We start from the raw sequence: 12,981 nt of genomic DNA, 5'->3' as shown, positions 1-12,981 counted from the left end.
CTGCTGGACGCGGCGCATCAACCAATCAGAGAACCTGATCTGGGAGCTGACAGCGAGACAGACACATCGCTGATGATACACATATACAGAGCGCTATGATCGCTCCTCTGAAACAGTTTATTGACATCTAAATTAACTTAACCTGCCAACAGAATATGTTCGCTTTTATTATTGCTGGCTTTTGTCTCACGGCCAGCTCCCAGGTTTGATTAATACTTTGTAATAAATACACCTTGCAGCTATATTTGCTGTGATCAGTGGGAATAAAGTTGTTTTAATATGTTTTTAAGTGAGAAAGTCCACCTGAAAAATTAATAATTGCAGTCAGTTCATCCAGATTATCATCCTGCCTTTTAATACTATTTCTGTTGGAGGCGTTCAGACCCCACATACCAGCGGTGTGCCGACAGTAGGACTCCCTTCAACAGCAGCCTCTGGGCTGGGTCGCCTCCTCGCGGTTCACCGCGGCGGCTTGCAAGTGTTTTTCATCTAAATAATCTAAACTGCAGGCACCAGGATAATAAAAGCGAACATATTCTGTCGGCAGGTTTCAGGATTTTAAGTTAATTTATGCGTCAATAAACTGTTTCAGAGGAGTGATCACGGCGCTCTGTCATCAGCGATGTGTCTGTCTCACGGCCAGCTCCCCGGTTTGAATAATACTTTGTAATAAATACATGAATAAATCACAAACATACTCAGTTTGGCTCCTGCTCTATTTTTAAATATGCAGTAGAGGTATTTAAACGTAGTAGAGGACATGTACCTGTATATAAAAAACGCGCCCTATATTCCGGTGCGCCTTATGTGTGTGTTAAATACAGAAATGGCACACATAACTGAGACTGCACCTTTTAGTACAGTGCGCCTTATGGTCGTGAAAATACGGTAGCAAGATGCTAAGCATTAGCTATGATTAGCTAACTTTTCTGATGTCATAAAATATGTGTTATGGGGCAATTTCCTCATGATGATAATGATTTCTCTTCATGAAATCCTTTGAAATTACTTCTCACAGATTAGATGGCCAGTATTTTATTTTTAAAGTTGGAATAACAACAACCAAAAATTAGGGGAGACAGTGGGCTCTAACATGGCTTCAACAAAAAATGTTTTTTTTTTTCATGTACCCTCCCTGTTTCAACCAAGAACCTCTCAATTTTGAAGAAGAAAAAAAGGCTTCTTTATTTGCAGTAGATAGTCTAAAAATAGGTTAAATATGGGGATGTTAACATGGCACTGTTTGCCCAACAATGGGCTTTATAGATTTATTTCCACCTGCTAATCCTCCTCTTTACTGTGAGCTGCATAAAAATGAGCATCTGTCCCTTTCTGACAAATTCATTTACATTTATTTTAAAGAGAACTGATGGGTAACAATTTTTCTTTTTTTTTAAGTTTAATAAATGTGTTCAAATTGAAAGATTGTGCGAGATTATGTTACTTTAATTCAAGAATTACTTCAGCAACTTTACAGGAGTGAAAGCAAATATGTCTCTATCTGTATAAATCTTTACAGTAGTAAGCATATTATTTCCACAACTACAGGGTGATTTTTAAAGCACTTCATTTCAATGAGGAACATTCAGCTTCTCACAAAATAATCACTTCTCAATACTGAGAGGCACAGTGTGCAAAGCGCTGCTCGCCAGTCAAAGAGGATAATGAAAGAAAAATGAGTTGGAAGCAAGTAATGGGAATGTCTCAGGGAATAGAAGAGGGAGAGGAAGGTTCAGTGTCTTTGAATGAAGATGACAAACCCGTATTTATCCTCAGATTACCTGCAGCCCCCTCTGATGGTGCCTTCTTTTTAAAAAGCCTTAAAAAAGGTTCAGTTTATGCAAAGCTCATCGCTGCACTGCATGGGACGGTACTAAGCAGGGTCCAATTCAGCACGGCAAACACAATCAATCGGCATAATGAATTTAGCACAAAGTTTACAAAGGGAGCAGTTTTGTTTCCCAGCGCCTTTTTAAAATCAGTGATCAAACTGTCAGTGGATTCATGTTTGCAGTAATTAGTATTCTCCTTTTGATTGATGCTTAGTGCTGTAAATCAATCAGTCTCCATTTTGCCTCCAGCACTTAAAACTGAGCCAATCCTACACTGGACAGGAAAATGAAACTCAGCTGGTCGAAACAGAATTATTTAAAAAACAGATTTTTCTTTACCTCACTGCAGTAGATCCTGTTTGATACTAAGGAGTTTTAGGACTCCCCCGGAGAGGAGAAGCATTCCCAAACCTTCCCCTCCAGAGGTGGGAACCACAGATTTAAAGGGGTCTTAGAATGCAAAACTGAGTTTACATCGCCATAGTAACAATAGTTCAGTTGGTGAAAGGGACGTACAGAGAAGTTCAAACCCCATCAACACCTCCTTTCTCTGCAAATCTCACAATTCTAAACTTCCACCATAAAACTGGAGAATCCAAAGGAAGGACCGAATTGATGTAAACTCGGGTATGTTGCCTTATTTGGTTCTGGCCTGTACTTTTGACATAGAGATTAGCCAACTGGTTCACGACCCAAGAACATGAATAGACGTAGATGGAAGACACCAGTTTATCTGTTTAGCCTACAGCTGGGTTTACCTCTACAAGAATTATAAAGCAGGCAGTGTTTCTATTGATAATGAGCCAAAACCACGGGCATAAATGCAGTGTTCCAGGCTGCACAGAGGAAGGGGAAATTTTTCAGTCTTCCCAAGGATCCAAAGACTCCACAGGCATGAATTATTTTTGTCTATCAGAAGATCCCTGCAAAGTTTGATGCTCAGCTGTTAATTTGTTCAAAGCATTTTACAGCAGACAGCTTTCTAAATCTTGGATGATTCAAAGCAGGATTTGCTAAACCTCTTTAACTGAAACAAGGGGCTTTTCTGACCGTAAGGCCATCACAACTGCAAGCTGGAAGTATGATTTTGTCACTAAGCTGTTGATAGCAATGCTAGCATATCTATGAGGACCAGATCTGGGTTTCTGAAAAGGAGGACTGCTGGGCCGCTGACTGGACCAGACCTCAGGAGGAGCCAGGAGCAGCCCGTCCGCAGCCGGAAGAGGGGGGCTGGGGTGGCGGGAAGCACGGGGCCGAGTGCCCAGTGTGTTTCAACTACGTGCTGCACTGTAGTCGACCAAAATCCCGGACGATTTCGAAACGTCTGGTCAGCCTACCATATCAACAATTTGATGTTTCAGTGAGTGAGTGCTTGTTGCTATGATGCATCTTTGATCAGCAGCTTTGCTCGCTGTAAACCGACCAATCAGCACACAGCTCATTTAAATATTCATGAGCATACCATAAAAGGAAGAAAACCTGTCGTTTCATTCTAGGGCTTTAAACCAGGCTAGGATTAGGGCTCATAGAACAGCAAATATGACATTTTCAGCCCAACCAGATGTTACACACCCTATTCAGAGACCTTAAGGACCAAATACCCTATAGAATCATTCTATGGCCCTTCTAACAACAGTTCATTCTACTGGAGTGTAGCTATCTCAGTAGAAGGGTGGGTGGGAGGGCTCTGAGGGTTCTACAGGAAACCACAACTACAGCGGCTTATGATCTACTTTCTACTGCAGCCCCATTTGGTACTCACTCGACTCATCGTCATTATCATCACTTGAGGAAAAGTCTTCATAAACGAACTGAGTCTTAGATTTGGTGATGATGGGGGAAAGGTTGAAAGAGAAGGAAATGCGCCTCTTTCTTCTCAGGCGTCCCACCACTGGAGGGGTGGAAGAGAACCACAACAGGCTTTGGATAAGTCAAGCTGCTATGATCATACGTAGATTTGTCCCAGAACTATTGGCTTTTTCACCTTATCTTACCTCTTTTAGGTATCACATTCTTCATAAATTTAAAACAAACACATATTCGACAGATTTCTGTCATTCTTTAATGTGGGCTTTAAACCCCATCCATCCATCCTTCACCCATCCATCCATCCATCCACCCATCTATCCTTCCATCCTTCCATCCATCCATCCATCCTTCACCCATCCATCCATCCATCCATCCATCCATCCTTCCATCCTTCCATCCATCCATCCATCCATCCATCCATCCATCCATCCATCCTTCACCCATCCATCCATCCATCCATCCATCCCCCATCTATCCATCCATCCATCCATCCCCCATCCATCCATCCATCCTTCCATCCATCCATCCATCCATCCTTCACCCATCCATCCATCCTTCCATCCATCCATCCATCCATCCATCCCCCATCCATCCATCCATCCATCCATCCATCCTTCACCCATCCATCCATCCATCCATCCATCCTTCCACCCATCCATCCATCCATCCTTCACCCATCCATCCATCCTTCCCCCATCCATCCATCCATCCATCCATCACCCATCCATCCATCCATCCATCCATCCATCCATCCATCCATCCATCCATCCATCCATCCTTCACCCATCCATCCATCCTTCACCCATCCATCCATCCTTCACCCATCCATCCATCCTTCACCCACCCATCCATCCATCCATCCATCCATGGATACAAACCAGTGATGTTAATCTAAACAAAATGTGGTTAATTTCTGGTTACACCTTCCAAATTTTTTTTCATTCAAACCACATAATCTGATGTAGAAAGGGGTGATTCAATGCGGTATTCGGCAACCTTTACTTCAAAACTCTTTAAAAAAAAGTAAAATAGATAAAAATCAAAGAAGTGTGCCGTACCCTCAATTTAGCACATCAGGTGTGGCGGAAACCGGACAGCAAATAACCCCCATCACCACAATGACTGCTATGAAACAAGGTGGCAGCAGCTTCCTACGCCAAAAGACTCACAGCTGTAGCTGGAGTGAAGAGCAGCAGCTTTACAAATTGTTTAATCTGGGACTCTAAGCAAAAAACATCATGAACTGCATAATGTATCCTACCAACTTAGTTCTGTTCTGCTTTGTGTCGCTCTTTGATCTAAGTTTGTGGTTTTAAAACAGCAAAATATGGGAAAGTTTTAGCTGTATGATGGAGGTTGGTAAACCAAAGCACTATATGATCTAAATACATTTTAAATGATGAGTAAAAGACATTAAATCAGCTTTGAGATCTGAAACAACATCAACCACATGTTAGGACAAACACTCACCATCGCTGTCTTTCTGGCTGATGGTTACCATGGACACGGACTTTGTGAGGGGAAGGGTCATCGACGGACAGCTGCTTCTTAGCGGCCGATACCGCCTTAATTTCTGAGCCATGAAACACAAAGTTTACAACAGATCAGCTGCACGGCAGAGTCAAAGAGCAGACAAACAGGTACAAAGGTAGGCTGTGATGATGAAGCTGGAAACAGGAACGATAATCAAAAAAGGGAAACTGCATGTTTGATTTGTGACAGACAATAAAGATTAATAATTCTCACTAAAGGTTCTCCACTTTGTTTAGAAAACCTACTTCTGTTTAGATTAATTCCTCTACATTGCAAAAATTATCTATAAATAAATAAGAATTTCATGTCTAAAGTGTATTTCCCCTTCAATTTAGTAGATAAAAACGATGATTTGCCAATGGAATGAGTATTTTAACTCTTAAAATAGGATAATTACATAATATGCATTTGCAATACATTTGTTTGTTTTTAGATTAAGTGCAAATTGTCTAGTTCCAATGGCAATGTGGCTCAAATACCTCCTCAGTTCAAGAAAAAATGCACTTATTTTGAGAAAAAAAAATTTGATTTCAATGTTTCAATCTGAGTTGTTGGGTGTTGTGTCCGTCTGTTTTTCTGCGGACCTGTACATGAAGTCTGCTGTCGTCCTCCCGCTCCTCTTGCTCCTCCGTCAGAGACACCAGGGAACCTCTATCATCACTGTTCTGTCGGGGCATCCTCGAATGCTCCAGGATGCAGGGCTCTTGGATGGTGGAGCCTCTCAGCTCTTCCTGGATCCCACTGAGCCCTTCCAAGCTGTAGCTGCAGACAAACAGTAAAGCATAAAACTGTGCAGCAGACATCCTCCCATAGGTCCATCTGAACTATTTGTCACATTTTTCTGGACTAGTACAATTGTTTGCTGCAACGAGATACACCATAATGCATGCACACACCTGTTGGCAGACACACACGCTCACACTCACAAAGCTGGCTCTGCACAGTGTTTAGTCAGCTGAGTTATCGCTGGCCTCTGGAGCAGATTTACAACTGAAGCAGCTGCAAATAACTTCCAACATCAGCATCAGCACAGAGAGCCCCGCCATCTGTGATTTACAACCCCAATTACACCGATCTATGACTGGGAATAAGAGGCCCTGAAAAATTCAAAGCAATGATTATGGCGAGGAAAACTACAGCTACATTTCAGAATGAGCTATGCTAGCAAGCTGCAGCTCAGTCTGCTCCAGGACGGGCTCCCCGACGCTTGGAGGCTCCCGCAGTAAATCTCTCCTTTCTTTCTCGGGCCTCTGGGGTAGTGTAGCTCCAACGTTATCCAGCAAATCATCAGTCCAACACTTTCAAGCATCACTAACTGAGGCCGAGCTAAAAGAATCATCATCAGTGACCAGCCTGCCGCGGCACTCAGCAATCCTCAAGGCAGGCGGCTGTATCTGTCATATTAAAACCTCCTCTTGGCGCTACGCACTCACCCTGCAGAGCCAGGAGCCCGTTCATGCCGAACAAACAACAAAAAAAAACACCTGCAGACAGTGCAGCTCACCTCTGTGTAATGGGAAGTCACTGACTTGCTCAAATGTCACACAAAGAAACACACCCACCACAACGGCTGATGCAAATCATGTGGATTGTAAACATGCATCGTTTGAAAATGGTCATGTGGTCTGAGCGAAGGAGGAGATCAAAAACACCATACCTGCAGGGACTGGCTGAGACCAAAGCACTGATGGAAAGAGCTTCAAGGGTTTAGAGTAACATGGTAGAAGTTTGGGAATAAGATGAAAGGGACAAGTGGGAATATCAGTGAAACAGACAGAAAGATGCAAGAGATAAGACAGCTGTAAGTGCAAACAGAGTCGACGGCAACTCTAAGGAGACATGCTACGTTGTGTGAGTGTGTATAAATATAATCACACAATAATAACTTATTGTTTCTGCTAAATCCGATGCTCCATTTCCTCCTCTCCGTCTGTGCTTATAAGAACAGTTTTAGTTAATGAATAGATCAGAGATCGGGCCTCTGAATCGTTTGCCACTGCTGGAGCGTTTATGGTAACACTAGCACAATACGGCGGGCACCAGAACTACCAGTGGAGGCCCAGCAGCTGGATCCGCTGCTTTTTTCAGCGACAGATGTGGCCATATGGTTGCAGGAGCGACCTCTGACAATGTGAGACATGTCTTAATTAGAACCCGGCAAGCACAAAGGACAGATGATGTTATTATTAGTGTGTAAGCTGGGCTGCTGTGTGTCTATATCAGGACTAGAGGCGAATGGAGAGACAGTATTCAAGGAGAAAGCAAAATGTATATTTTTTTTTAAAGATTAGTAGGGGAAAAAGTATCAACTTATAGTCTGGCAAAACACTTTTTTTCAGTTCATTTTTATTCCTTTCTCTCTACCTAGAAAAAAGCATAATGAGGCTGTTCAGGCAACATGAATTTTAAACACCGTTCAACCCATGAGAATCTTTATATAACGGATATTTGAGAGCTGGTAAAAAAAAAAAAAGAAAGAAAGAAAGAAAAGCATTTATGAGTCGAGTAGAGTTTGGCTCAACCAACAAATGAGATCCAACTCTACCCTGGTTCAATATGAATGAAGGAAGAAGCTGCTTCCTTCATCAATGCTTCCTCCCATCCCCTTCTGGGTAAAAATGGCAGGTTAGAGAGTCAACAAAGTTATTTGACAGTTTGAACGACTTCCATTTGGTTTTTATTGCTGTGGCACAGAATCTTCTCCTGCAGGGCTGCACTCAAAACCCTTCTGACGCCTTTCATCGTCTTCAAAAATCCCTACAGGATCTCTAAAAATCTGCAGCAATGCATCCGAGTTACACTTTACTCCCTCTGTAGTAAAAGAGACAAGGCTCTGCCATGCAGGGGTGAAAAGACAAGCTACCTCCTGGAGCACGGTCGCCTGCAGGGATGCAGCATAAAGCCGGAGCAGCGCAGCGAGCAAATGTTAAAAAGCAGCAGTTTCACACAGCCCACACCGCACCGCATGAGGACAACAGATCACTCCCAACATCTTATCAATACCTTCTCCTGTGAAAGGCCGGCTTCCCCTCACCAGGGCTACGGATGGAACTGGAGGTGATGAGACAGAGACAGGAAGTGGTGCGTGATGGGAGAGATGAATTGTGATTTGAGAGGAGAGCATGTAAGGCAGAACATGATGAATGAACCGTTTCAGTTGTGGATGAGACCATCAGGGCTTTACTGCCGAGTTGAAAAGTGCAATGAGATAATGAAGCAATGCAGGTGTGCAGGTTAGAAACAAAGGTTTTTCTTTTTCTTTTTTTTCAGTTTAGAGGTTTTCAACCTACAGGTGCACTTAGCAAGCATTTCTCAGCTGATATCAGAGGTCTAAGCTGCTGATTCCACTTTAAACTCCTCTCCATTTTAATCACTGAACCCCATAAAAGTGATAATTAATTTCTTTATTTGATTTTTTAAGTTTATTTTAAATAAAGATTTTGCTCTTTCGGAAAATTGAAGAAAAACGGGACTATTGGGAGCTCTGGCTGATTTATTAGTGAATCTCTCCCATTATTCACACATCAAGCCGAAGCCAGGAAACACTTCAATCAGCTAGAAAACAGATGTGAAAGTCTGAAACTGAACCATGCCAAGAGCAGTGACTCTGAAATCAATCCCCAGTGTCAAACTGGTGCATGAGGAGGAAACCTGCTGCATAAAGCCATTAAACAGCTACAAGCATGACCGCGTGTCATCACATAAATACCTTTAATCTAGAATTAATGAGCTTGAGAGGCGCTTAAATGTGGATTTGTGTTCTGTATGTAAAACTGATGTCCTCCTGGTGAGAGCTTCACATTTCTCCAGGTGACAGTCAGCCTGCCTCACAGGGAGAGGCAGACCTCTTTTCATTCCAAAGGATCAATCTATGGTTAACCTGGTAGCCCTGATTTTTCTAAGTCCTAAGCCTTTTTTCCCCTAACGCAGTTTAAATTAATTTAAATCTAGTTTAAGTTTGCACAAAAGTCCCAGTAAGGTGCGCAAAAACACTTTGATTTTGCATGTTTAAGCAACCCTGAAAGAACAGTTTAAAGTCAAGTATTGTGAAAAAAAAAGTCACTTTAAAGTTTGCTTCTGGGAGATTGTGAAGTGGTCGGTTCATTATGAGGAAAAGCAGCTCCAGTTGGTGCTCTAAGCGAGGTGCTTTTATTCCTAAATGAAACTTAAACTTATGTTCAGAACAAATGGAGCGATCTAAAAGGAGGCAAATGCTCTTTATTGAAAGCTATTAAAACCAGTTTCCATTAAACGAAGAGGTTCCTCCATCCATCCATAAATCAGAGGTGGACTTTGTAGATTTAGTATTTACTTAAAATTCAAACACAAGCTCGATGTCGATCTCCTCGCTGCTGAGCTGCTGCCATCTTTCCCTGTCCATCTGCTGGCTGAGGACAGCTCCACTTGCTGCTCTGCTCTCAGCTTTCTCTGACCACAGACAGCTGGGCGGTCTGAGGATGTAGATCCTACTCAGGAGGAAGCCGTGTCAGCGTTGACCCTTTTTCCAAGTGCATCACACTTAACCAGGATTCAAAGGTTTGGCAAACAAACAACCGTTCTAGGATTTGACCAAACAGGAGAATAGCGGAGTCAGAACCAGCAGGATTCAGATTCAGGTAGTTTTACACCCCTTTGTTTACAGGCTTTTTATTTTATGCTCTGGGTGATTTGTGTTTTCTCACAAAGTGAGAAAATATTTCCCCTTTTACTCATTTTTAGCAGTGTAGATGACCAAATATTAAATCTTGATTTTCTCAGCCTTCACTATGGAGGGAGTTTTCCTACGGCTTTATGACAGAAATATTTAATGAAACAGAACACATAGTTTTACTGTGACAGAGATCACCTGGTCACGTTTTTCTGAGTCATTTTATCGTTTCAGCCGGGCTTACACTGCGATTTTTGATGTTTTCAGGGAAACTTTCCAGTCGTGTGAGAATTTTCCGATAGGCCCGACTTTCAGCCTGATGGTACGTCGTGTTATATACAGGGACTAACCAGAGGCGATAAGCCTCTCACGACTACCTCCCGATCAGGAATCGTGAGGTCGGGAGAAAATCAAACACGTTTGATTTACCTGGAAGATGGAAGCCCAGCTTGGATAACACAGGTTGAGAGAACCTGTCCATGATGAGCAAGCATGAAGCGACAGTGGAGAGGAAAAACTCCCCATTGGGAAGAAACCTCTGGCAGAACCAGGCTCAACATGGCGGTCCTCGGCCCGACCAGTTGAGATTAGACAGGGAAAGCAGTAAGAGTCAGGGAGGAATCCCTGATCAGGTTTTAGCTACGATGGTGGAGGAGGGGCTGGAGGTGGGTCTAAACGGGGTCATCTAAATGAAGTCACAGCCCATCTGCCACCTGCGCACTAGGTAGCAGACGAGTTGCGGATCAGAGGTCTGAACTTTTGATGCTGATTGGCTTTCATGAAGGCGTGGTTCAAAGCTGATAGGCTGTGTCGTAGGCGGATGAAGGCTAGTAATCACTTTATTCAGTAGAACTTCTGCCAAGGCTCCATTATTCACGCAACAAGCTGAAGCCAGAAAACACGTCAATCGGCTAGAAAATAGATGTGAAAGTCTGGAACTGAAGGGCTTAGACTGATTTCAAGACAGACAGACCATAGTAGCCATGTTTGCTCAGCCATGTCAAATACGTCGCCTTTTCTTTTTAGGGCTTTCAGCACAAAATTGCACAAATTGCCAAGGCAGCGTGTTTCACTCTAGTGAGCTTCATATTCCCCTTATACTCATTTGGCTTCAGGATAGATTAGTCAGAATAGCGCCTTCTCTCTCCGGAGCCGAGTCCGATGTGGCTTTTAGAGTTTAGATCGCATCATAGTGTTGAGCCCCACAGACATCGTGAGCTGTGAACTCACACTGTACAACGAACCCAGCGGTTTCATTATACAGTGTGAGCTGTAGCTGCGTGCTACGATTGAAAAAATCGTAGTACTAAAGTTAGTTGAAAACCATGGCGCTTGTGATTTGGGCTGAGAGAGCAGCATGCATGCGTTCAGGTTGAGGAGTGTGGTCTGATAGACTGCAGCCTTCTGGCTCAGAAAGCTGCTCAAAGACGGGTCATAAAACTCCACAAATGATGCAGAGGAGACAGCATCAGCAAGCTTTAGTAACGCCGCCATTTGATCCCAGACATCAGTTTTATTGACACCTACTGACCAACACTAGCCCCTGGAGTTTAGAATAAACAACTATCTCTGATTTAACCACAGTATCTTTATCTCTTTAACATCAGGAGGCTGATGATGAAAAAGGATGCACCAATTTTTTGGAAAGATATTAGAATGGATTATTTAATTTCCTTGATTAGCTGATCCTTGATCGTAAACGTATCTTGTTTGATGGATCAAAATGAAGAACTGTCACCTTTTGAGTCTAGAAATCTTCTTCAGGCCAGCTGAAGAAGATCAGATAAAGATTTTATGTGTTGGAATGGTTTGGAATCAGCAAGATAGACCTCAGATAAAACTGTAGATCTGGACCAGAAGAAGTCTCATCTTTGGATCTATACTAGATCTATACTCCTTTCTAGATCTCACCTCCGCTGGTTCATCTCTGATTCTCCTCCGTTGTTCTTTCCTGGACCCCAGCTGTGGCGGCGAAGGGGCGACAGAGAGCGTTTGCTGTTCCAGGAACGCCGCGGTACCTCGCTCACTCTGTCTTTTGCTTCCTCTTCAGCGTCCACCCCTCCTCCTCCTCCTCCTCCTCCAGAGGTATCCTGCCCTTCAGTGGTAGTAGCTTCAGGCTGGACGCCCTCCTCTGGGCTCCAGCTGCCGCCTAAGCCCTGGCTGCCTTCAGGACTGGAACTGGACGGGCCGATGCTCGCCGTGTCGTCTGTAGAGGAGCAGGAGACGGAGACCTCGCTGGTGCTGTCTCCTCCGGTCACCCGTTCATCGCCCTGCAGACATCCAAGGCAGGTTAGCTGTTATTTTTACATGGAAACATCCCTGCTTCTCTTTCTGGAAAAGCTGGGGGCGGGAGATAACAGCAGCTAGGTTAATATTGCGATCCAAGACATCTTTTATTGCAGACCGGGCGCCTCCAGGTGCATCCCTGGCCCCCTCAGGTGCATCGCTGCTCCTGAGGGGAGCAGCTTTAACTGATGCTTCCTAACGCCCATGAAATGATTTCATGTGCGTTACGCTGCTGTGCTTTAGGCTGTCGTTGGACATAAGTTCTGGACTCGTTATGAATACTTTATGCATATGCTGAAAATTGGAAAAAAAATACATAGAAAGTTCAGTGGGACATCAGACATAGGCTGGATAAATCGGCAAGGTGTGACGAGGTTCTAAAGGACTTTGAGAACTTGGTTTTACAAAAGTTAACCGACATTTTGTTCACTTTTAATTTTAAATCAGTGACATTGTTTGCAAATCACTATTGTGGGTGTTTTATATTCATTTCCTATCCGCCTCATGCAAACATCCATCCTACCCTCTATCACGGCAGTTGACCTTTTCCCCTTTAATTGAAGGCAGACTGCTCAGTTTTTCTAATTCTGGATTTGAAAAGCCTGATGTCAGCTTTTTACCACGCAAACGAGATTCAAACATGATCCATCTGACAGGAGCTGTGGTAAAGCTGGCCTCTAGTTAACCTGTTGTCAGCTGCCTATAGACTTCTTGTTTGTTTTTACTTTATGGATCATTGCCATCTTTGTTGTGTAACATCAGAACACTGTTTTTGTTTTTCAGGTCATCTACCTTTAGATAAAAAGACTGGAGAAAACAAGAATTATCTTTTATCTTTATCCATGGCCTTGTGTCTAAATTGTAAAATTATAA

The 12,981-nt window shown here is 43.2% G+C and overlaps 1 protein-coding gene across 8 annotated transcripts in view; it reads right to left on the bottom strand.

Annotated features, from left to right (window-relative positions):
- Nucleotides 1-12,981, bottom strand: part of LOC119788510 (A-kinase anchor protein 13) — a 197,905-nt gene that overhangs the window by 55,406 nt on the left and 129,518 nt on the right. For 7 of the 8 annotated variants that reach the window (XM_038292879.1, XM_038292881.1, XM_038292874.1 and 4 more), the window contains exons 12-15: nucleotides 11,734-12,092; nucleotides 8,178-8,225; nucleotides 5,759-5,936; nucleotides 5,112-5,214 (exon numbers count right to left, since the gene is read on the bottom strand). In XM_038292879.1, coding sequence (XP_038148807.1) covers nucleotides 5,112-5,214; nucleotides 5,759-5,936; nucleotides 8,178-8,225; nucleotides 11,734-12,092 — 688 coding nt within the window. The remainder of the gene's footprint in view (nucleotides 1-5,111; nucleotides 5,215-5,758; nucleotides 5,937-8,177; nucleotides 8,226-11,733; nucleotides 12,093-12,981) is intronic. The other variant, XM_038292882.1, reaches the window with a different exon arrangement.

The sequence above is a fragment of the Cyprinodon tularosa genome, unplaced genomic scaffold (genome assembly GCF_016077235.1).
Source record: "Cyprinodon tularosa strain WSP-4 unplaced genomic scaffold, ASM1607723v1 ctg319, whole genome shotgun sequence".
In the NCBI taxonomy this organism is placed as follows: domain Eukaryota; kingdom Metazoa; phylum Chordata; class Actinopteri; order Cyprinodontiformes; family Cyprinodontidae; genus Cyprinodon; species Cyprinodon tularosa.
The sequence above is the reverse complement of the archived record's forward strand: the minus strand, read 5'-3'. Positions and strand labels throughout refer to the sequence as shown.